The 25,591-nt window shown below is 45.7% G+C and overlaps 1 protein-coding gene across 4 annotated transcripts in view; it reads right to left on the reverse strand.

Annotated features, from left to right (window-relative positions):
• Nucleotides 1–25,591, reverse strand: part of phf14 (PHD finger protein 14) — a 52,418-nt gene that overhangs the window by 20,129 nt on the left and 6,698 nt on the right. For 3 of the 4 annotated variants that reach the window (XM_062558430.1, XM_062558429.1, XM_037474261.2), the window contains exons 5-16: nt 24,242–24,401; nt 23,417–23,528; nt 22,551–22,688; nt 21,819–21,965; nt 20,815–21,085; nt 20,141–20,247; nt 18,745–18,840; nt 13,941–14,047; nt 13,571–13,702; nt 11,801–11,951; nt 8,511–8,573; nt 7,897–8,018 (exon numbers count right to left, since the gene is read on the reverse strand). In XM_062558430.1, coding sequence (XP_062414414.1) covers nt 7,897–8,018; nt 8,511–8,573; nt 11,801–11,951; nt 13,571–13,702; nt 13,941–14,047; nt 18,745–18,840; nt 20,141–20,247; nt 20,815–21,085; nt 21,819–21,965; nt 22,551–22,688; nt 23,417–23,528; nt 24,242–24,401 — 1,606 coding nt within the window. Of the gene's footprint in view, nt 1–6,045; nt 6,625–7,896; nt 8,019–8,510; nt 8,574–11,800; nt 11,952–13,570; nt 13,703–13,940; nt 14,048–18,744; nt 18,841–20,140; nt 20,248–20,814; nt 21,086–21,818; nt 21,966–22,550; nt 22,689–23,416; nt 23,529–24,241; nt 24,402–25,591 lie in introns of those variants that run through there. The other variant, XM_037474263.2, reaches the window with a different exon arrangement.

Genomic DNA, 25,591 nt, shown 5'->3' on the forward strand with positions numbered 1-25,591 from the left:
GTCTGGTTCAAAAGGGGGCAAAGCAGTAAAGAGCCTTATGAAGAACAATTTAACATTTGGGGTATTCGTTTCGTAACGATTCTATCTAGATATACCACAAGCAGAGAGACCATAGACTGTATGAGAAGTGGAGGTGGTCACTGGGACGTCACCCACTAGTTTGTGTGTTGCCATTATGAACGCCTGATCCTGGTAACTTCGATATCGCCATGTTGTTGTTTTTTGTCACCAATGAACAGAAGTTACAACGAGAAAAAAAAAGAAAATAATTCACTCAAAGCAGATATTCAAGTCAGTTTCTCTGTTCGGCCACTGTGATCTGCAGGCTCGCTGCAGCGTACATTTTGTCCTCGTATACAAAATAATGACAATATCTTTATTGGCAATACACAATTTTTGTCAGATTTATGTTTGTTCAGGAAAGTCGTTCGAGCCACATAATAAACTTTGTGCCTGCGGCCTGACACCAAAGGTTACGCCTCGGGGCCTGGAGTGACTCTGGAAAGATCAGACTAAGATCTATTCTGACTAAACATCTCCCACACGTGGTTACGTGAACTCAATTCAAACTTCAATGAACGCAAACAACTGACAGAATATGAGGTTGTCAGTGTTGAGCAATCATTTACCAATAGAACCCTTTTTAAAAAGTGTATGCAGCATTTCATGTTATGACGTACCATGGATGAGATATTTTACCGTACCTTTTCATACCCTGGACACACTGTGCAGAGGGGATCGTTCAAGCATTCGTGAGTATGTTAGTGTGGTGGTCACCATTAGACATAGTGGGGGCCAAAGGCTTTTTTTGAAATGTCTGATAGGACCACTTCAAACCTATCTAGACCAGTCATGTCTTGAGTTTCTTGTCCTGGTCTCCAGCAGCTATAATGGGTCTCTTTAGCTGCCTAATGTGCTCACCACGCTGGACAGCTGAACAATGAGCTCAAACTGACTCTCTGGAAAGGACACCTTAGAGAAAGGTCCACTTTAAAGCCCATTTGCCCCAATTGGCATTTTCTTGCTTCGTGGTGGGTTCCATTTGCTTTTCACAGTTCCCAGTCGGATACTTCAACTAGAACTTTGCCTCAGGTCAAACTGTGGAGAACCTCACCTGGGCTCAAAATCCAAGGGAGCTGCTCCGTACAGAATCATTAGTTAATAGCTTAGCAATTAGCATGGCTGACTCTCAATAAATATGTTAGCAATGGCTAGCCTACAAGGAAATGGAAGTGTCAACTTTTGCTTACTAGGTCATTGGGGTTTGATTTCCTAGCTTCAATTCAAGACTTCCGAGGTGAATGGAAGAGAACTTTAATAACTAACTGGACAACCAAAATGTCAACCGTGGAAGTGTTTATTTAGCACGAATCTGGACCCTCGCTGGCTCATCTGTTGTCAGTGTGTTCACTGTCTGAGTCACCTGCTGCCACCAGCCTATCTACTCCAAACACTGCCCTCACACACCCAGCCACAGCAAGGTCCTTGATGTTATCAAAGCAATTTGGCCCTGCTTTAATCATTGGGAAAATTGAGCAGCCCCCCCCCTCCCGCTTTGGAAGCAGACAAAATCCAATCACTCATAAGAGAGGTTATTGATTGATGTAATCTTATTGGAGGTGATGTGGTGGAGGGGACATGATTGATTGCTTTTGTCTGCTACACATGTTGCTCTCAGTTGGCGATTCGTGTCTGCTTTCATCTGGTATTTAATCTCTGTGTGAAGTTCCGAGATCCGCCCCCCCCCCCTTCTCGCCCCCCCGGACCACCCCATCCTTCCCCTCTGCTTCATCGGCAGACCTGTCCTCACCACGCAGGGACCACAAATCTCAGCTGGCTTCATTTGATCTAATCCACCTCTTCAAAATCCCTGTCACGGTGCGGCCCCCCTTCGGGGGTCGGTAAAGAGCCCCCCCCCCCCCATTCCTCCACAGACGTATCACCAAAACTAGGACATTGATACCTCAATACAAGTCGACGGTTGGATGGAATAGAGAATGATGTTTTTAAATTAATGAGGATATTTAGTTCATATCTAGACCAGGATGTGGCTTCACAAACAGACATTTCTATATTAGGTCTCTTTGTCTAATTTCTAAACTTCATCACACTGATTTTTCTTCAGTGCTGAATTCCCAATGACAAGCGTTTTGTGTTACACAAAGAAATCCAACTGCTTCACACCCAAAGTCACGCTACACGATGGGTTTGTGGTCTTTTCTGTGCAGCAGCCCTGCCGCCTGAGCCCATGTGGCTGAAACAAGGCAATGAATTTATCACGAGTGGGCAATGCAATTACCTTGGGAGTGGCCACGGGACAGAAATCAATATGACACAAAGCACCGAGCCATTGACTCTCATCCATGACAAAGTGTGCCGCCGGTGTCTTTCCATAGAAAGGAGTGGATTATAGGACTTTGTGAGCCTCCTACCTTTTTTGATTTACTGTTGGATCACTACGTCATTAGAAAAGAGCCATTGTTTTACAAGAGGGGCGAGGAAAAGAATGGATTGCTGAAGTCGCACCTATGGTGAAAGACAAGTCAAAGTGGCTGGCTTTATTAGCTCATCTGGACACAACTCATTCACACCTCCCTCCTGCCTCGTATGGGACTGAAGGCATGTTTCTTTCGACCTCCAGCAGGGGGCCCCGGTGAGCTGAGAACAATCCTTGGAGGAGAGGGGGATTTCAGCGGCAGGTCCCTTGTAGCGTCTGACCCCGGTGAGGCACTCAGTGTTCTCTATTGGTGCCTCGATGCGGGAAGGAACCCCACTAGAGGTACAAACACTGCAACTGCATTAAAACGGTCCATGACCAGGTTATCAATTAAGATTTTAAGGCCCCCACGGGGGCTTTGGGACTCATGTTGGCTATGTAATGATTTAAAAAAGGTGTTAGGTGGCCACCCAGTGCCGTTAAAAGAGGAGCACGTCAGGAAGCGCTGGGGCAGACCCACACCGTGGGCGGAGTCGGTGGGATAAAGAAATGGTGGAAGAAGCTACGGAGTAATAGCTTTGAGCTGCTTGGCCACACTTCCCACACAGCCCACAGTCACAGCTCTGGTGTTTTCGGTTTTAAAAGTAGGGGGGGTGGGGGGGGGAAAGGGTGAAGTCAGCAAAAACAAAATGCCGCCATTAAATCATCTCCCCGGATCCGGTGTCAGAGCAGTAATGGGAAACGCACTCATCATCGGAAAGGTTACTGCCTTCCAGAACCCCCCCCCCCCCCTAGCCGTGTGTCTCCTTCCCGCACCCCCTGGTCCCCGTCTCATTCCAAGCAGGGCCGAGCGCATCACCGGTTGGCCCGTTGCTGCAGGGTCCCGAAAGCCCCCCTGAGAGGAGGGGGGGCCGGGGGGGGGGGTAGTACAGTTCACCACGGTAAGTTGGTTCCATCTCACAAAGATGCCACAAACCAAAATGTCTCTCTTTGTGTCGCGGTTTAACAGACAAGAGCAGGGCTCAAATCCTTACAAAAACTTTTCTTAATATATTTAATTCATCTGCTTTACTTTAGATTTGATTATTTTACAAACAATGACTCCTGGATGACACATAAAATATATATATATTTTTTTTTAAAAGATGTTCAATTCGGATGTGAATATTTAGCATTGAAAATATTGTTTTTGAAAGTCTAAATACCAACAAATATGAATTAAAGAAGAATTGTTAAATGTTAAATAACGACATGCTGTGGATTTAGCAAATGGCCATGGATCTATTATTTTTAATTGATACTCTGGATTTCTTGGAAATGTTTGACAATCTGACAATCCACCGCCGGCATGTAATCATTTACATTTCTGCTGCAAAGTGCCCATAAAATGTGTTCTATATCTGCATTTAGAAGGTACTAACAATAGGCATAACTATACCTTAATTAGTATATTTTGTCCAAATGAGCCCATCATAAATGAACAGGATGTTGGTGCATTGCCATATTTCTGCTTACTGGGAGTTAGGGAGGGTAAAAGCAAACTTTGGCAACTAAGAGAGTGGTTTTATTATGGTATGGTCCTAAGCGAGGCAAATGGCATTACCTCGCACACTTACTGCCAGTCTGCCATTGGCATGTGCCACGGTCGCATGCCCCCCCGATGAGGCCTAAAATTTGCTATCCATGCAGAAATGCTAGTTCGAAACTACATGAATAGACCAGTGCGATTGATGGGTCGTCTTCAGACATGAGAAGTTGGGATTTTGGGAAAAGGTGAAGGTCCTTCCAGCCAGCAGCTTCAATCCAGTCACTAAGAGTTAAAGGAGTGTGTGCTGATCAAACAGGGCCAACGACTGCAGAGAGGGTCCAGCAGGTTAGCTGTAGACTGGATAGTATGTGGGTGCAGAGTATGTGGGTGCAGAGCAGCAGGATCCTGTCTTAGAGCCCCCCCCCCCCCCCCCCGCCCCCCAACAAGAAGGCCACTTCCCAGGTGATAAATCACCGATGACAGAGGGCATTACACGCACAAACGGACTGCTGCCGCCGCCGCACCTTCGGGACAATTAATTAGCCGGCTGACAGTCATTTATCAACGTGGCAATAGGGTGAAAAAGTCAAGAGTTTATTAAAGCTCTGCTTCATTTTCAAGAGCTGTAGGCCAGAGGCTGAGACACTTCACATACACAACAGCAGCAACATCCACATTCCTACTTCATACAGTATCACAATACAGCACACAATTATTCACATGTATCCCCCTAAAGGCTCGGGTGTAAACAAGTGACGACTAATGTCTGGCGATTGAAAAAAGAAAATATGGCAGTCGCTCACAAATCAGAGTTCACCTCTTCTCACAACACAATCACGTATGTAGGCACCACAATGTATGACTGGCCTCTTCAATAAATACTGTACACAGTAGCTACCTGGCATTCAAACCCAACAAGACCACATCACTTATTTTACATTTTGAAATGACTGTACAGATGTGGACAAACAGATAAAGCCATGCATCGTGGATGTGACTGAGCGTGAGTGACGGGGGGGGGGGGGTGCAGCGTGGCGCTCTGCACCGAGGTCCGGCCTCTAAAGACGGCCCCCGGTGTGCATCGGGGTCTCCGAGCAGCAGAGAGCCGTGAACTGCTCCCACACGCGTGCACGCAGAGTGACACATGAGGGCAGAGCGTGACACTCGCCACGAGGCCTGACAGCGCAGCCAGCCCCTGCTGGTCATGACGGCTCGGACAGTGGCGCACCAGGGACATCTGAGGACACCTCAGGTCAACTGTCACTTTGAGACGTGGAGACGGAGGAAGACATTGGGACTAATGTACTAACTAACTACAGATGCTATATGCTAGCATTAATCAGGCTGAAAGACTTTTCTATCTATCTATAACACTGACCTCTCTTAATCATTCCTCTATGGACAGAGAAAACACAACATAGCATTCACATCTTGGGGGGGTTGGGTTCAAGTTAGTCCCTAGAAATCCTCACTGAAAGGTGCAGGGTGATGATGTCAATCAATAATGCTGATTGGTACTTATGAGAAGTGGCACTGACGGGTGACCAGTGAGGGGATCAGAAATGATTCCCACACACGCACGTTGGAGGCCGGGACGGTTCTCTGCCTCTTGGAGCGCTGTGATCTTTCAACGGTTTGCAAGGCCTGAGTCCTCTACTTACGTCTCACAAGGGAAGTTCAGCTACCACGAGGACAATCAGGAGTTACCTCAGCCTCGGACAAACTCATAGCAGCCAGGTGGGAACACAACCTTTAAGATCCCATGAAAGGAGCTTTTCTTTTTTTAGAAAGTTGCTTCTTGGTGGAAAACAGAGCCTCCTCAGTGGTTCCTGTGGTCTATGAGTGGCCTTTAGAAATGCATCTACTAACTACAACTACACAGGGTTTGTCCTTGTTTGTCCTGGATACCTTTTCAGAGGCTTCTACCTAAAACGCAAGGTAAAGGGGACACCTCAAACTATCTGTAAAAAGGTCATAGCCAGAACCCCCCTCTATGGAGCGGAGGTCCTGGATCGGATCCCTCTGGAGGTTCTATCTACAACGTTTCCAACTTCAAAAAGGTGTTAACAATAACCGAACAGGAGGGTTCCACCAAGAACACTTTATTTCAACACCAGTTCATGGGATATTTAAAGATAGCAATGACTCAAGGTCTTACAAAATAAATGTGGAGCACTTCGACCATAAATTGTCTCCAAGTCTAACTAACAATTCGCCTTCTACTTATTTATATTTGATGCGACCTAGCTAGCACAAAGCGATGTTGTGGTCATTCGCCAGAATGGTTTAATACATGAGTTGTATAAAAAAACATACATTTTTCTTACTTGGTAACACTTGGTAGATGCACAAAAATTGCATAGATGCAACTTGAGCCACAGGCGTTCACAGAAACAATCAACCAAGTCACAGGTAGTCTGTAAAAGCAGTTAGGAGTCCAACTTTAACCAGAAAACAAGTGGGCCTCTGGATTCTGGCACAGTTCTTGGTCCCGTTGGGATCAGAGGCGGTCGTGGGGGGCGGCGTGACGCTCTCGATCCTCCGCCTGACCCGAGCGCCATTCTTCAAACGCCTCAATTTGCCTCTCTCTGTCTCTAAGCCAACGCCGTCTGTCCCGACTGTCTACGGGAGGCGAGCTGGCTGCCCCGGCTCTCACAACCTGTGCAACGCAAAGATAGAAAGAGTCAGGGCAGCACAGCTCACAGCCTCACAGCCACCAACACACTGCTCTGCCATGGGGATGGGGTATGGGTCAGCACGGATTGGCTTCAGCCTATATATACTGATGTGTAAAGTGGTGCAAAAAAAACTAATAATTAAACTAATTTTTGAATAGAAAAATAATTTTCAGAATAAACATGCCATGCCACTGGGTGGTGGGACATTTTTGGAATAATGCGATAATTCTCATTTATTTCCAGAGATTTGAACGCTGGATGAAGCCAGGTGTTTATGTTATTGAAGTGAGTTGGGGTTTCTACAGAGGGAGTTTGAAATATCTCATTCGACCACATGTTGTTGTTTGAATCAGTATATAGATGATGCACAAACTATAGACCTGAGGAATATGGATATGAACCAAACTAGAAGGTTTAGTGTGAGATTTCTGGCATAACTATTGTGAAATGACATGCGTTCTGAAGACATATGCAATAGCATAGGGTCGAACTAGTGGAAAAAGGTAGTGAAGGTGTCTTTCCTTGAATGAAATTTAGCACTAAAATCAGTATTTATTAATTTATTTTGGATTTGGATTATTGCGCCAGAGCTAAAAGTAAAGTCTTCACATATCATTCACAAGTCATTAGTCAATAATCGCAGTAAAGTAGTAGTGAGTGTGTGACCAGAGCAGGTAGTATGGCCACACTGTAGGGAAAATAGTGCTTTCATTAATGAATGGTTAAAATAGGTTTATGTAGATAATGTACATAACACAAATAAAGCAGATCAGAATCAAGGAACAAGAATAGAGACTGTGACAAGAAGTGGGACTAATAGATAAAAGCTTCCTTCAGAAGTCAGAAACGTGTTCAAGTCACTGTGTACCATACTTTCATCACATGACCCCCTTCTGACCATGTGTCTGCTGTGATCTAATCTTTTTTCTTTTTCTAATATGCTTTCTCACAGAATTCCAATATCAAAGGGAAAAAAGCCTGCTGATTAGATTCCTGACACCTGGAATCCAAGAAGGGAGCCGAATAAATTGTGCTATTCATTACGCCTTAATGAACTGTGCAAATGTATGTGGCAGGTGAATGCAGGGGGCCCATGGATGAGGGACCCTCGGCCCCCTCGTTCTCAGAGCCCAGGCGGCCAGGCCTAATGAAGACTGAACTTTAATCATCAGGAGGATATGGCTGCCCCCCCCCCACACACAGAGCGTGTCCGATAGCCCCTCCCCCCGCTTTCCTCTCTCTCTCTCTCTAACCTCACGAGGTTCTCGTTGTCGCCCGGTCCGCTGCAGGTTGTGCACTCGGTCCTCGTGTCGTCAGCTTTGGGTTTCTTCTGCATTGCAGATTGCCGTTGTCGGCGTTCCCGTGGCAGCGGTTCCTATGGAAACACAGCTTATTAGAATCCAGGGCTTGTTTGAGCGAGGAATGTTAAAGTGGGGAGAGACGGGGACAGCGCCGGAGCATAATTCGGAGGAGGACCTTCTGGACACAGAGCAACTACTGTGTAACACGTCTGTGTGGTCAGAGACAATGAATCAGTGATTCCTGTGGATCACTTTGTTGTTTCTTAAAAGGATAACATCCATCTGCTGCTTCTTAGTTGATCCTGTTGAATCACATGAAGGCAAAAATACTAAAATAATTACACACACATATATATATATATATATATATATTTGCATATATTTTCATATAATAGTTAAAGTTTATGTTTAAGAAATCCGTTATCTGATCTCTTCTTTTTTTAATTGTTAATATTAATACAACTGAAATATACCTGGAATAGAAAAGCAAAAGGGTCCAAACCAATGTCAGCAAAGCTAAAGAGCAGAGGTGAAAATAGGTCATCAGCATGTGAGCTAGGACCAACCTCGGCTTTATCTTCTCTGTCTTCACCCATCGGAACCCTCTTCCTCTTCTGCCCTCTGGTTCTCTGCAACACACAATCAGCTCCACCAATCAACACATGACAACACTGCGGTGACATCTGCATGGATTCATTGTAGCATTTCAGTCACAATCTGACAGGGTCTTTTTTTAAGATGCAAGTATTGTAAAAATCTTTAAACTCATTTAGATCACATACTATTCACAAAAACTATGTCGTCCTATTTTAATGGTATTGTTTAAATGTTTGTTTGCTGGCTTCTCTTTTTTTTGGATTTGTCCAGTCTGTCTTCCAGTCTGTCTTTATTATTATGTTTAAATCCCATTCAGTCCTGGAAAAGCAAAACATGACTTTTAAACTACTACAGACGAATTTCCACCAATTCTATGTCATGTAACATGAGGGAGGTGTGTGTGTGTGTGTGTGTGTGTGTGTGAGCCACAGCCCACTTTGCATTAAACATCGAGCCTCCCTCAGGGAAAGGTGACAGCAGAGAAGCTACGGACGTCCATTCCAACGGGCCCCCGGCCCTGAATGGGATCCTGGCCCTCTGGGGGCCCACGGCAGCGATCCATTCACCTCCCAGCAACACGTCGGGCCGAAGCACTAAACCAAAGCGTGCCCCTCCCTCACAGCACAATGAGCAGAGCACGGAGGGAAAGAAGAAAAGTCAAACATCCCCTTCTTGTTTGCTAGCAAGTGAGCGTTTAAAAAGGGGAAGAAAAATCGACAACATATTTAAACAGATTGTGAAAACAATCCCATCTGTCGCCTTTGGCTCGCCGACACTCGCCAGATCGTTAAGAACGCTAACAGCAAGCCGGCTGCCAATTGGCTGCCGTGGACCGTCGCCGCTTCTCCCGCGGCCGCCACACAAAGGAGATTATTTAGTTCTTTGTGCATTAAAGTAGTGACTGTAAAGTCATGAAGGAGGCCGGGCACAGCCAGTGCAGCTCGGCAGCTGTTTCAGCAGTAAAAGGCTCGGGCTCACAGCACAGCTAATCTCTGCTCAGGTGAGCAAATTAAAACTGCAGGCAGTTTATAAGTCCTGTGCAAAATCAATTCTGTAATTAAGTACACCGGTGCGTCTTTAACGGGCAAAAATCGTCTCTCACAGGATTAGAGAAAAGGAACAGAGCGTAGACAGTGGTAGTTACCCGATCTATTAACTCAATTCTTATCATTTCCAACTGATTAATGGCGTATGTGCATATTGGAGGTTTTAATGTTGGCACTGCAGCAGTACATCATGTCCCATTATAGGGAGCATTTCATTACATCACATGACTGCAGAGCACTTCTCCCTGTCGTCCTTTTTAACACCATGTCATTACAATGGACAGGTTTGAATTAGCGTAGCAGAGATTAAAACAACTGCAACTACTAATAATCTACCCACAATGCAATCTTCTCGGCAGGAGCTGGTGTATCGCCGGTGCTCGATTTGAAAATATTACCTGACGTTGTGGACACACATCGCTTGTTTAAATAACTGTGATGTCATCAGAGCTTTGGAAAGAGTCATCCTCACAGAACCCCCCCCACAAGGTCAGGGACAACACAACGCCCGGGTGTCTTTTTTTAAAACCTAAAGAGACGCCGTTACGAAGCACGTGTTCCTTTCATTTCCACAGTGATCAACTAATGCGTCATATGACTATCTCTCAGAAACACCTTTGCTTGGTTAGAGCATGTGGAGGACAGGGGACAGGCAGCAGTGAGAAATGCTCGGTATGAAGTAGAGTCGGACTGAACTCAACTATCAGGTGGTACAGACCTCGCACGGAGCTCCATCTGGATGCGAGAGGGTCCGCGGCGGTCTATTCCTAGCAGGCCAATCATTTCTACAGCTACGTCGTGTACACGCTGAATGAAAATGAGCTCACGGGTTGGCTCTAACGGCATGCCCCAAGTAAGAGCCACAACACCCGTGGCTTCATCCAGGTGGAGCACCCACACACACACACACACACACAGACACACACAGACGCCTCAGAGGCGAGCGGGAGGTCGATTAGGCAGCCCTGATAGATTGAAACGTGGCTTTAGAGGAGTGCCAGTGCTTGGGCGCCCTGGTAAAAGCATTAGAAATGCAAAGCGGGGCCTTTTAGCGTCTGCCATGGCGCGCCTTGCATTTGAAGATAAACGCTGCACTGAAGTGCCGCGCCCGAGTGGCCGCGGGGGAAAATCAGAAAGCCGCTTAATCCCCCCGAGAGCTCCGGCGGGGTCCTCGACACACGCCTGGGCCCAGGGATTCCAAACATGAACAGAGGAGCACATTAACCCGGACTGGACTAAGACACACAGAGAGAGGCGGAGGCCTTTGTTCTTCTCCCCAGTACTAACGCAGACAGATGGCGTCTGGTGGAATGGACTCTGCTGCCTGCGGTCACTGGCGTGGAAAGTTCCCCCCAAGTTCCAAGTGCTCGGCAGCAGGTCACATGCTGACAGTGGAAAAAAACAAAAAGCCTGTCCACCGATATGTCAGATTGCAATCCGGATGTGTTCCGTTGAGGGAGCGGGGAGGCTGCTTTGTGTTGGCGGATCAGAGAGCATGCTGGGTACAGATAAGGTGGGATCCAGTGAGGGATAGAGGGAGGGTCCTGTTCCCTCGCTCTGCCGTCATAAGATGTTACACCACATACCGGCGCTGTGATAACAGCCAGAAGGTGACATGAAACAAGGGCTTTTAAAAGCTACACAACCCTCCGGTCGGGTCGCTGGTGCTCAGCATTTCAACATTTATCTGGGGCATTACCAAGGTAATATGTATTATTCATCAGTCGCCTCATCTTTGTCATAATTTATGAAGTCAAAATTGAATAAGAGGTCGGCCAAATCCTAAAGTCAAACAGATGATGAAGAGGTGCGGTGGTGTGTAACTCCTGTGCACATTTGCCGACAAACAATCGCTCTTTTGACAGAACGGGAGTCACGGCAACCACGAAGGGTCGTTGAAAAAGGTAATGCTGTTTGCAGACACAAACACACACGTGAGTGCAATGCTGGGTAGCTCACAGAAAGGGTGCGACCATGTGCACGTGGACACCTGACCATTGACTCGTAGATGTGGGGACACCGCTTGTGAGGTCTGATATTATTTATGTATGTTCAGTTTGGATTTCCATTTATTTCCCACCGAGCTCTCTCCTTCCCGCTCTTGTACTCTTTGCCCCTGACGTAGCATTCTGTACTGCTGCTCATAACGACACAAGTGAGTCATTAGTTATCGGTGCCGAACGGAGACACAGCGTTCACTCAACTCCTCTCACCTGATGTTTCTTGGGCTCCGGCGACATCTCCTGCGGGATGAACTTGATCGGCCCTTTGACCTGCCTCCTGGACCTCTTGGTGCCGTCCGGGAGCGTCTCCATGGCGATGTCGGCCTCGTCGCTGCTGGCCTGGTCACACTCGGAGCATTGCCTGAGCACAAGGAAGAGAACTCGTCTCACTGAACTGCATTCATTTGTTGGCATCACCCACCTGGAGCTGGTTTGCTTTTTACAGTCAAGTGAAAAAAATGAAATGCTTCTTCTCATCAACGGAGGAAGAAAAAAAAAATAGAGTCACAAAAGAGCAGAGTGAAAGAAAGAAAATCAATTTACCAATATATTCTTGGTCAAGACCAAAACATCTAGACTGATATTGGATTTTATAACGGATAGAAATCTAATTTGGACTTTTCATCGAGCCCCACCATGTAGATTCCTGGCTATCACTTATAGTTAACATAATGAAATGACTCTCTGACTTGGTATTTAGAAATAAAGCCACAAAGTTTTTACATCACCCAGCGATCATCAAAATACTTGGTGTTTATGTAAAGTGAGCTGCTAGCAGAAACTTGCTGGAGTCTGTTGATCCTGAGGGTGATAAAGGCGTCTCGTGGAACTCAGGTTTATAACGTTATCACAAAGCTTTAAGTCAAATTAAAATATCACAGGATCCATATCCAATGTTCCTTGTGGCTTCCGTTAGGTTGCAGTTTGCATAAAGGTCTATACAAAATAATAAAGCATCAAAAGCGTTGCATTGTGGGGGACCATAATACATATATGTAGGGGGAAATGTGTGAGTGGAGTGTGTTTTTGTGCTGATGATGGATCACATAACACCAGGTCCCATGAGATAACGTTGGACCCGGGTCAGAAGAGCCCCCCCCCCTGCATCCACACCATTCAAAGCGTCTCTTATTCTCCCTCAATGAGTGAGTGCGCTCACAGACAAACGGACACGTCCTGCATTCTAACACCAGCTGCATCTCTGAAGGAAGATGTACTTCACTAACAGCAGAATATCTCAGAGCGATCATCCCCCCAGGGGGGGAAGGGGGGGTAGCTGAGAGAAGAGAGTGACATTTCCACCATCTCAGCATCCGTCATCTGATAATCCCGCTGCCACCGACGGGCCTCAAATGTCACATCCAAAAGGAATGAACCTCCTCCGGATCCCAGTGTGCTGCTGCTGCTGCTAGCACACAGAGAGTGAACATGTACGGCCCTCCCCCAATTATATTCACTCCATGGAAATGTTTTATCATGTCAGGGTTATGAAAAGTAAAGAAGATTTTCAAAATGTATTAATACAATATGCAAAACTGGTACAAAGCAGTAAAGCCATTTGGTTTGGGGGAGACCCACAGGTGAAGTGGTGAAGCAGATCAATGCAAGTCTGAAGAATTACTCTAATTCTAACGTAAGGCCTGTGAGAGGATGCTTCAGGAACACAGGACGACCAATCACAGCGCGGAGGACCTTTTGTGATGAGCGCCGTGGTCGTGGTATGTGTGGTCGCTTTTCCATGAAGATACATCATGGTGCATGATGGGAGAGGAAACTACATCTATCCCTCACAGAATGCTGCTTTTAATGGAGCTAACGTCCTGTAATAGCGATATCTATTGACCGCCCGTGGTCTATCACTGTCACGTCCAATCACGTGGCGTGTTGGGAGGACCGGCCCACTGAGGTGTGAGTGCTCCTCCTGAGGAAGCTTCCGTGTGTGGCCTTCCTCCAGCCGACATTGCCCCCCCTGAGTCTCACCAGTAGCTGTTCTTGGTCTTCTTGGGCATACGTGTGAGCGGTGGCTCCAGGCAGCCCAGGTGGTAGTACAGCTTGCAGGTGTCGCACAGCACCAGCAGGTGCTGGTCCTGGTTCTTCTTACAGATTCCACAACTACAGGAAAACCAGGGACATGAGGGAGAATTATTGGTTGTTGAGCAGGAAACGTAGCATAGAATTTTGCAATAGAAAGGCCCTTATGTCTATACATATGTATGTTTTACCATACAAAAGGTTATCATATAAATGGCCTAAAAAGAATGATGGGCATCTGCTGTACTACACGGGTCCCTTTACTTGATCATTTAACCTTGGTGTTTGTTGCTAGCATCTCTCAGAACAATGTGTTCACCTGTAGAGGATTGCTGGCAGGCTGGATGATTTCCCGGGGGATCCTCCCTCCTTCTTGCTGGGCTTCCTCTCTTTAGGGGCTTTCAGAACAGCTGGGGTGTTCAGTTTCTGCCAAAAAAAAAAAAAAGAGGCACCTGTGTTTCGATGTTACGGCCATGAGCAGCAGCATTTCTTCCCAAAAAGAGTGAGCCGGTCCCGGCTTTAAAGGTCCCTTTCCTCTGGGTCCACACTGAAGGAAGCAGTTCTAAGAGGAGCTTTCAAAACAAATTCAGTAGAAGTAGAATACAAATAAACTGATTCAACATCCCACTGTTATTTCTGAGCTCACACTTGGAGAGATGAGGTTAGCGATGATCTATTTCTAAAGCAACTTACGTGGGGCCCACAGTTATGTTGGACACATTAATAGAATACTTCTTGATATATTCTTATGTAATATGTTGTATTGTTTGGTACATGTTCCTTTGCAATGGGAGGTTAATGTTGCTTGCTTGATTCAGTAGACCTGGAGAGCAGTTGCACTGATGTTGCATCTCAGTGCTTTCGGGTGGGTGACAGGGGTGAAAAGCTGCAGAAATGTGAGTGTAAGAGTAACGGAGTATGATGAATGCTGACATGAGTTTGGTCAAATGGCCCTCCAAATGGACATTTGTCCTTTAGTGAAGACCACCGGCGGTGAGCTGTTCCTTTAGACGGAGGGAAACAGGCTAATGCTTTGTGAATGCCCATGCTCCTCATTTGGTGGCGGCATGTCGGTGACGAGTGGCGAGGGCAACAGGCGGCTTCAGGCTTGGTGTGAGTGACAGGCAGACCACCTCCAGGTGTGCAGGAGGAGGGGTCTACGGATCCTCAGCCACACCACCAACAGGCAACAACCGGAGGACTGCTTCTAAATGTTTCTGTGATGTCATCAGCACCTGACCCTCAACTAATCCAGTTCACCCCCCCTCGCTGTGCCATCAGAGAAGCAACACGGTTCTACAGAAAGTCCCTTCTGGTGTCAAAGTGTGTGACAGTAACATCCTCCGTGTGGTGTGGGCTCCACATTAGATGCTAAGTGGCGAAGGAATTATTCACATCTTTTATTTAAAAGCACGCAAGGTCAATGTACACCACAAGATCCCCGCAGTAAACGGAGATTGAATAGATTAACGTCACATTTAGTCCCCCCCCCGTTTTTCCAAAAGAGGCGCCGCCTTAAATTGGTTCTAACATCAAATCTTGTCACTTCGAGTGATTGTGTTTTTCATCATACTCTTGACACAAAGTGCTCCTCTTTGTCAAATCAGCGTTAGGAAAAGTCCATGTTGTTGATACAGGAAGGAGAAAACTGTATATCATCCAAATGTGCTGAGTGGCTAAAAACGATTGAGAGTGAAAAGTAAAATTGTAGAGTAGTTGTATTAGCGCCAAAGTGACACTCTAATGACCACCTGCTTTGTGTCGGCTCCGAGTTTAGACTGTCAGAGCTCCCTCCCAGCGGAGTCGACGGGAACCTCCTGAATGTGTCAGGTGGAAAGCAGCAGCATCCCGTGTATCCCAGCTGCACCGCTGTCACGCGGGTTAATTAGAAAACTTATCTCGTAGGGACCCAGTTTGTCACCAAACAGACAAGGCTTCCCCTGAGGAAGCTCTAATCTGGGCGCGCTTGCTCTGCCTGCGGCGGCGAGGGAGCGTCCCCCGCCGGGAGGCCTGATGGATCGAGGGGTGGGGGGGCAGAGTGAGCAAAACACAAGGGCCTGCCGAGGCTATCTCCTCGACCTGGACTGCAGTCCACCTTCGCCCGGCCTGCTACGGAGCAGCGCGCCTTATCGGGCGGATGGAGACGGATTAGAAATGGGGAGTAAAAACAGCCGGCACACGGGACAAAGTGACCCGTTGAATAGCAAGCTGAGGCACGGAACGGCAGCCATTCGACTGAATTGAATTGAGAAGTATTTTTAGATGATGTCTATGTGCATTCTTGTTCAAATTTGGATTTACAAAAAAAAAGCAATGTGTGTCAGAACACAGGCATCCCAAAAGCCCCGCTACAGGAACTCAAGAAGCCAAATAATAACAATAACAGTGTTTCCTCTAAACACAAGGGGGAAGCCCTGCCCCCCCCCCAAGAAATCCTGGAATAAAATAAAAATACAACATACCTCCTATAAGTGAGCCAATGTAGAATAATCTATGGTACAAATGATGGTGGGTGCAGATCAATTTCCTAAAACAAATCATGTCTGGCCTCCACACCACATCTGATGAACCCTCAAGCCTTTATGACTGCTTTGATTGTCCTGACCAAGCGTCTAAACTGATCTGATTAAGATCTAGTGAAGGCTGGCTCAGGTTTGTGGTTAGAGGCGTCTGGAGTCAGACTGGACCAGCCCTCAGATCAGCATTTGTATGTCAAACGAAAGTATCATTAAGCATCAAGCTGCCATCAGCCTGGACCTCCTGGGGATTTGCTAGGATACAGTGAGTATCAGTTCACATCCCATAAATGCACATCACTAACATTGTCTTTGTGTTCAGGTTCCCATGGATCATGGTTCTATCTGGACCCTGGTCCTTTCTCCTGCCGTGGCCCTACTGACACACACTTCAACGGATAGTATTATTGGTTTATTAGTCACAAATAGTTATTAGTTATTAGTCAGCCATTTTTTTTGTATTATTCTTTCTATCCACTGCTGCTGTTTTGTGATTTTGGGCTATACAAATAAATGAATTAAAAGGCCCTTCAGTGCTGAATTGTACCAGTTGCTAATAGACCATGCATATGTGCTTTCAGGCCAGGATGGCAGTTATTCTAAACTGGACTACACTGGAACACTTATCCTCTTGAAAATATCTGCGGCCCAGTGGCTGTTTGTCCCTGGTTGCATTTTAAAGCGGGTGGTGGGAAATGTCTCGTGAGTGTTCTCCTGTGAAGTTGCCTGGAGCATCAGGAACAAAAGCTCTCAGTGGGAACTAGAAGAGGGATGTGAGTCCTGGTCGGGGACATCAATAATTTCTGCAAATGCCCAGGCATGATGACAAATAGGAGATGAAAATGTGTCAGATAGATGACACAAAAGCATGCAGTGCTGTGACTGATGTTGCTACTTAAATTCTACGTGTTCATAATTAGGTGATTTATGGTGGTCGTTGCAGATTCACTTCCACTCTCCTTCTAGTTCCTGTCCATTCTGCTGCCTAACAACCGCATTAGCATCACTCCCCCATTTATCTACACGGGTCAGACTCTCAAAGACCATACTTTTAATACGACTTTTTATTGCTTTTGCTGGCACTTATATACATAAAAACCCAGATGGAGTACCAGGCACCACGGAGGAAGTAGTGAATAAAGGAACAGTGTTCCTCTGATCTTAAAGGTCAACAAAAGGTATTATCCATGTAATGTATTGATCATGGCTGGATTGGAAATAATATGAAATAAAAGACATTTGAAACATCTACATGTATTGAGTGGATGCTATATTGCCGTCAGACCAACCTTTCCCACCGGGAACTGTAGAGGGAAATCAGCAGGGACGACAGCTTGAAGCTAGTTTCCACTCGTTAAATTGGAATATATTAAAAGGTGAGGTAAATTCCCGCTGTGACTAAAGTCATTGGATCGCTTCTGAAGGAGAGACGGCTTGGCACTGCACATAAACTGCTGTAAGCTCTCCGTCAATCATGATCCGATCACTGTGAGACATTATGGGACAATAATCCTATCGTATGTAATGGACATTTTCCTTCATTCCTTGTGTTTTATCCTAAAGGTCCCTGAAGACAAATGTTTAACTTAGAACAGGGATCCCAAACTACCTTTTACCTCAACCAGTGGGGGATTTATTTTATTTCAAATACATACATCCCTCCTCTCTCCTGTGCCTGTTGTATTCCTTGTTTAGCAAACAAATGTCACTTTAGACAAAGGAAGTCACAATAAACAACATCATGAGCTATCATAAACCAGTGTTTCCCCTACCATTAAAACACAGGGAGCGCCCCCCCCCCCCCCACCCCACCCAGAAAAAGTGTGGAATAAGCCCATTATATTTTTTCTGTTACTTTCCCACGCACAGCGAACCGTGTGCGAATGTGTCCTATTTCCCCATTGAAGAGTTTTGGGACAGGGGATGTGTCATGTATGCAAACTGAAGGGCTCCCTGTCAACTGTTTCATTGTATATATTAAATGAGTTCATATTATGTTCAAGATGTTATCAAATATGTTGATTTAAGATGTTGTGATTAGTGTATTACATATAGATAATAATGATGATATATTACATGCCGTATTATGTTTAGTTAGGACGGTAAAAAACGATGACTGCACTGGGCGGAGTTGCCTTCGAATGTGCAGCCAATCACATACGATTGTAAAATAATGAACACGGAAGCCTCCGGAGATCCATTGTTGTGGGTCATATTAGACTGGGGATGGGAGATTCTCTATTCCGCGGTGTATAACTCTATTCATAAGGCTATTCACTACGTATTCACTATGTATACCTGAATGCTGCCCCCCCGCCCCCATTTGCAGATTGCAGTTCATTTAAAACCCATCAGCCATTGTGGTAAATCTTTACAATTGGTTACCATAGAAACGGGAAGCGGGAGACGGCTATTAATTCCTCGAAGCCTGGTCGGACTTCGTGGCAAATGACAGGTCAATCAGTTAGGATTTTTTCACAAAGCCTGCTTGTGTCCCACTGCTGTTGGTCATGCTAGTCCCGATCTGATTAACTCTCCATCACACATCACAGCTAGGCTAAAGAGGTCGGAAGGCTGCGGGGGGGAGGGGTGTGGTGGTGGTGGTACCTGGCCCAGAATGCCCCCCAGCAGAGTCCACATGGCCTGGCCTTCACTCCGCAGCTCCCCGTTCACGTTGAGCAGCTCCTTCAGGGACTCGCAGAGCTGGGACAGGAGAGAGGGGACAACGTGAGGCCCCACCCAGTCACGTATGCAGATCGCATCACAACTACAAAATGCATTTCCTGCAGAAAATGCGGTGGGACGCTGAAAGCTGAAATTAATTTGAAAGAAATGCTGAAGATACAGAAACTAGTCAATTTTGTTGTTATATTTCCACTCACGGCAGTTCCACACTGACACGTTGGCTGAACCGTTTGCCCGACTAATACATCACCCCCCCCCCCCCCCCCCCCTCCATGTTGCTCTCTACATACACACCCATGTAAATCTCAAAATGTCTGAAAAACTCATGAAACATGATTAGTGATAATACAAAAAGTTAAATAGATATCAAAAAGGGGGTTTTATGAATAATTTAGGGTTTTGATATATTTGATATTTAATATTTCAAAGTTGAAATTGTGGCTTATGGAATTTCTTCTTAAGGAAGAAGAAGAATTTGAAAGTTTGAGAGGATTTGAAAGAAAACTCAATTGCAAAACAATGTTAAATATATTGTGAATATTAATTTATTAAAAGCTTAAGAGCTAGAAAGCCGAAACCTGACTGCAGGTTTTAAGAAACTGGGCGGTAGTAATACACATCGGTCAGAGCCGGACTTGTAATGACATTCTTCCCAAGGCCTAAGTCATGTAAGAGCAACTCGGGCAGTGCAATTAGCAACACACACTCCATTAATAACGCTTAACACGCATGGCGGACTCAACGCAACATTAACTCCTGTGACTCCTACTCGGCTGCTGTGTTCCCTTCCTCATGTTGACAGATGGAGGGGCGGACTCTTCAGAGGTCACAGCTCACACGGGAGCCCACCAAGCAGCACAGTAAGGCCATGTCTAATATGGTGATACTTAAGTTGAGCTGAAGAAACCAAGGCTGTTCAAAGCGTTACCAAAGGCAGGAGGAGTGTGTTTTATTGGCGATATTCTCTCATTCAATCGTACTCCACACATTGAGCAGCACTGCTGGTCCAGAGACTAAACTGGAGGTGACAACTATCTCGAAGACTAGTGAGCAGGTGGAAAGGATCTATGGCACAAAGCATGCATGAGCAGCTTTGGTGCATCTTTGTGCATGAATAATGCCTCCGTGTTTTATCAGCAGCCCAAAGATGGGCCTTTCACCTTGGATCAAGTGGCTGTGCTGCATCCATGAGCCCGACCAAACTTCCTTCTGCAATATACTTTGAGAAACACATTCTCTTTTTTTGAGTCTGCTAATTATGACATAATATGAAATGTCATGCAGCCAAAACGACAACCCCCCGCGTAGTGCTGCTCACCTTGTTGTACTCCACGTGCAGTTTCTCTTGCTCGCTCTCCAGCTTGTCTTTTAAGTTCTTCTGTTCCGAGATGTTGTCCTGGATCTGGATCATTCGCATGTTCCGCTCTGAATATCAATGAGACAAAAAGTAATCAATATCTTGATCCCTATCTATAGATACATAGGAAAAGGCACATGAGGGAGTGCACTGATGGCAGATAGGCTGACGGCTGCAGGCTAATGAAGAATCCTCTCAAGGTTACTTACAAATCTGTCATCCCAATCATTTATTTAGGGAGGGAGAAAACACCTTCACACAGAGGACACAATAACTACAAGTGCCAGGTGGGTTGTTTTCACGTTGTTGACCATTGTCAGTGGACTAAACACAGTGCTCCTGTCCGTCTGAACTGGGGTTGACGATGTATGAGTGGCTCAAACAAACCCCTTCAGAAGGCCCACACTGTCCTTCTAACCCTTCATGTACTGTAGGGAGATGCACACCTCTTTCAGCTTTGTCCAGACGACAATCCTGAGACATCATTTTGCACTTTGGATTACAAAATCTATTAGACGGTGCTTGTTCTAGAATGTTATCGATGCTGTAAATGCTTATCCACATCCTTATTCTTTATATTGCACCCTCGAAAAAAGAAACGCTGGCCCCTTGCAGTGAGCGGAGAGCCTCCTCACCCAGGTAGTAGTTGACAAAGTCGGCTGTGAGGGCGGGCTGCTTGTGCTTCCTGCGTCCGTCCAGGCTGGCGTTGGCATCGGACGTGTCCACGGGGAAGATGTCCGTGCTGATGCCCATCAGCTCAGCTTTCCTCATCAGCTTCCGGATGGCCGAGGCGCTCGAGGTCAGGGGTCGCGGCAGCTTCTCCCGGGGTACCCAGGCCTGAGGTCGGGTGTTCCTGGACAGCTCTGCTTTGGCCCTGTACTGCTGCAGGCGCGTAGTGATTCGGGCCTGCGGAAGGAAATGCATAACTTTGAATTTCTATTATCTCTTCCAGCCAACTTTCTATTGCAATGTGATGGGAGAATTCATGAGAAGTTAGGAAAAGGGAACCCAGGTGCTTGGAGGATCCGACATATTTCACTAAACTAGGTATTAGATGTTGCTCATGTAGGTCTGCCATGGAGAGCGTTATGAAGAGCGTATGTTAAGAGCTCCTTCCATCCTGCTGCTTGCTTTTTAATAGTTAAATATTGTTATAGGCCGGTGTTTAGCTTCTTGTTATTGAGACAGTTTGCTGTATTCCCGTGTTGTATTTCATATTCTTTTTAAAAATTATTATTATTATTATTTGCTACATGTTTATGACTGAATCCTAATAACTGTTAAACCTGTGCAGGAAAAGCATCAATTTCATTTTCACCGATGGCCGAATGCAGCATCACTTTAATGTTGCAGCTGCATTATGGTATTTCCCTTGGTAATGGAAGGCCCTATGTTGCCTATGTTAATGGAACTGAGAAGGGAAGCATTCAAGCATTTCCAGAATTCAAACAGCCCTTTTTGTGGTGCCCATTCCACTCAGAACAAAGCTTCCTAAACAAAAATGACGACGGACCACAAGGCTCGTCTTCACTACTCCCCTATTAACAGGACTCTGGGACATTCTCCTCGTCTTCCTCTCTGTCTGAAGTCAGATGAGCATTTTTAGATGGAGGAGCTGACATGAATGAATGAGCCTTACCTGGGCTTCCGGGGTCAGCTGTTTCTCCCTCTCCTGCAGAGAGACTTTGCAGTACGACTGTAAGGCCAGATAGTTCTTCCGTTTCCACTTCCTGTCAAAGCGGTCTGCATGCTGTTTGCAGTACGCAAAGAACGGATCGGCAATCTCCTGAGGAAACAAACGCGTGCAGTCACAGTTTTAATCATAGGTACAGAATGAGAACTTTGTGGTTTACAGTTTTTTACCACTGTGACAGATGAAATGAGGAAAGGTTACTTATGGAACTGCGGTTCAATGAATCCTGGATGAGCCAATGGCGTCTACTCCTACAGAAACCAAACAGAACGCAGCTGTTTGATATTAAATATTTAACTCCAAAATAGTAATTCATTTTTGATACCGCTTTAGTTTTATGCTAAAAATATTTGATTTGATGACCTTTAGCCTTGATTTCGTCCTGGAGTTATTGCATATGTTGGCAGCAAACAAGCAGAAAAACTCTGGAATCTTGTTCTACACATCTTAATAACATCTTAATTTGACCTTTATGTGCAACCGTGCACAAATACCAGGTTTTGGTCCAATCGAGCTCACTGTAACAATAACTCACAATAATAATAACTTGTTAAGCTGATCATACAAGGAGTAATGACATCCTCCAGTGTGATGAAGAAATCTGATGAGCTGTAGGACAAGACACGGGACTGCCCTTCTCTGGACGTGATTCATCGTTGAAATAGTTTATTCACTCACCTCCTCTGCTGCGGCCTCAGACAGCAGCCCCTCCCTCTGTGCACAGGTGACATGGAAGTAAGAACGGCACATTCCTGCATCACAGCTGATGCACACGCCGGTTCGAGCGAAGCGGGCGTCCTCGCAGAAGCTGCACTCCTGAATGTAACAACAAGGAGACTGACTATTGCTACCAGTAGGCCGTTTCCACATGGACATGTAAATCATGGAACCTGATTTCAGGCTCAGCGTCACTCACTTGGAATGCACAGAGGCATTGAGAGGTAACAGCCTGAAAGTCCTACTGACGTGTCTACTGTCACTTTCTGTGAGACACCCATCTGCAGCGCTTCCACTTCCACAGACATTTCTCCAGCTAAATGGCTTCCACATAAAGTTACATTTCAACCGCTTGCTTCTTTAACTCTTCACCTGACACTTAGTCTCATTCTTTCAACCCTTTTTAGCCGTGAGGAAGCCAATTTCATTCAACTTGATGAAAAGAAATGGATCCCGTAAGCCTCTCTGATAATAAACTCACTGAAACTAGTAACTTGTTATCTCAAAATAATGACTTAGAAGTAATAAGCTTTATCTAACTAATGACCTAATACCTCAAAATAACTCAGAGGCTAAGTATTTCTAAATGATGACTATGTATCTACATAATAAATCTCCTGTCGTTTAAGCAAAAATAGCCTCCCATACCTGAGGCTTTCATTAATGAAAATGTACAATTTCTACATCTAGTTGACAAAGCAGGAATAATGAAATATAATCAATATATTTTTTATATATACATTTGTGATGTAATCAAAAGTGGCCCCTGCAGGATGTGGAGCATGTGACATACGCATTGATTTATAATAAGTAAAGTGAGTACTTGCCTTGGCCCCATATTTTGAGTAATTCATCTCTGTGAGCGTTACCGGTCGCAGCTTATCGATGTCTCCAAATGCTACTCCGGGAACGTAAAGCGCACAGACCACATGCACCCATCTAAAAAAAGAATTAAAAGAAACCGTAGTAGCTTGATGAAGTGGTTTGTTGAAGGTTAACAGAAAGAAACACCATGACACATTAGTATGGAAACCTTGCACTGCTCTGAGAAGGTGACATTTGATTCGAGTGGTTTTAAGCATCACCATCACATTGACTGTGGCTATTTTTTGAATTTGGTACAGTGGATTACTGCAGACAACAAGAAACTTTGTTTGTCAAAAATGGCTGCAGTCAGTTGCTCAGACACTTCAAAAAGAAATGGATTCGTAAATGCATGTGGCCCCAGACTCGAGCTGTGCTTTGGTGTGACACTATTTCAAATGCGGACTTTAGGGAAGAGAATCCGAAGTCCAATATAAAGATATCCATCTCTAGCAAGCAACCGCTTCACAGTTTAATTTGCTGTGTTTTTCATGCTCTAGTGAAGTAGTAAATTCGGGTGCAGCCTAGCTGAGGAGCACTATCAGCGATAACGTGGCTGAAGTCTCCACGCTTCACATAACACACTCTTTTCTCGCACTCCCTTTCTTTCTGTATCTCTTCTCCTCCCTCCATCCGCCTCTCTCCTTCCTCTGCCAGTTCTCTCGCTCGCCTCCTTTATCCAACTTTCCTCCAATGCCGACAAACACTGGGTGTGCGCCATTCCGACGGCACGTAAATCGCCTCAGGGTCAGGTCATTGGGCGCCGATCGCCTCTCGCTGCATCCCACCTGCCGGCGTCCGTCTCTTTGAAGATGCCGTCCTGGTTGGGGCACAGCTCGCAGCTCGGGGTCACGCCGTTCTTGCAGGCGTCGCAGAACCACGGCTCCGTGGAGTTCTCCGAGGCGGAGCTCATGATGGAGTCGCTCTCGCCGTCCACGCCGTAACATCCTGGAAACACAGCCAGAGGCCGCCGGTGTGGCATTATTGATTGTGTTGCTGTTAACTTCACCAGGAAGACAGAGAGGCCCTTATTTTCTGTTATCTATGAAGGTAATTATATATTTTTTTTAAAACCCTCTGCTTTTCCAATCCTTTAGACTCTAGTGAAAATGAACAATCCTCAAACTCCTCAATCCCATGTGAAGCAGGCCTTCTGTTCCACACAAGTGAAGTGAGTGAATAGTATGAACGATACAACCTGAACCTCTCCTCCCATTTATGGTTTAACAAATTAACATGGTGAGTACAAATAACCAGGAATGATGACCACGTGGACAGAATAAACTGCAATTCAGATAATGAGTATAATGTGCAAAATTTTTTTTGGTTTTCTCTATTCCAATTTGCATGAACCAAGGAAATGATCTGTCACGGTAAGAAACCGTTGCTGATGGACTGCGTTTAGAGGGTAAACATTCAAGGAACCCAGTGTTGCCATTCCTAGATTGACATCCCTGCACTGCAGTAGCAGCTCGGTTCTGCCCTGGACTGAACAAACAAGTACACAGCAACGGAAGGAAAGTGTAGTGTCTGCTGGACGCTCATTGAACTTTTGTTTAAAATGTTCACAAATGCTTTTGTCATGTGCAGCTGCATCAGATTCTATCTTAAACTGATACAAATAGTAGGCTGGTAAAATATATGTAGCCCTGTGGTTCACGTTGTAACGCTTTGGGAATCAAGAAGAAGACCAAAAGCAACAGTTTTAGAAAACTAAAATGACCTTGTTTGCTCTGAGCTGACTATCTGCTGGAACACAAATTGAACATTTGATATTATAAAGTGCCCCGGAGAAGCCAAGCGAAATAGTTTTAATGTTGTCCTCTTAATTTTTCCGAGGTTGCCTAAACAATTACTTGGCTGATGTGGTTTCTATGGCAGCTATTACACCAGGCAGACGTGCTGTTCACTACCAATGAGGCCAGCAATCAGTAGCCTGCCTCCACTGGGGAGATAACACTCAAACTCCTAATTCATTCAACCAGCCTTCAGGCTTTTTGAGCAATAGGAAAAGACTCACAAATCCAAAGCTCATGTTCTGCATGCCCGTCCCCGCGTGCCGCACTGGGGAGCCTTGGAAAGCAAACACCGGGGCGGACAGAGTTGTTGATTCAGCGCCACGCTTTGTTTGGTGGGCG

This window comes from Pungitius pungitius, chromosome 17, assembly GCF_949316345.1.
Source record: "Pungitius pungitius chromosome 17, fPunPun2.1, whole genome shotgun sequence".
Classification (NCBI taxonomy): Eukaryota; Metazoa; Chordata; class Actinopteri; order Perciformes; family Gasterosteidae; genus Pungitius; species Pungitius pungitius.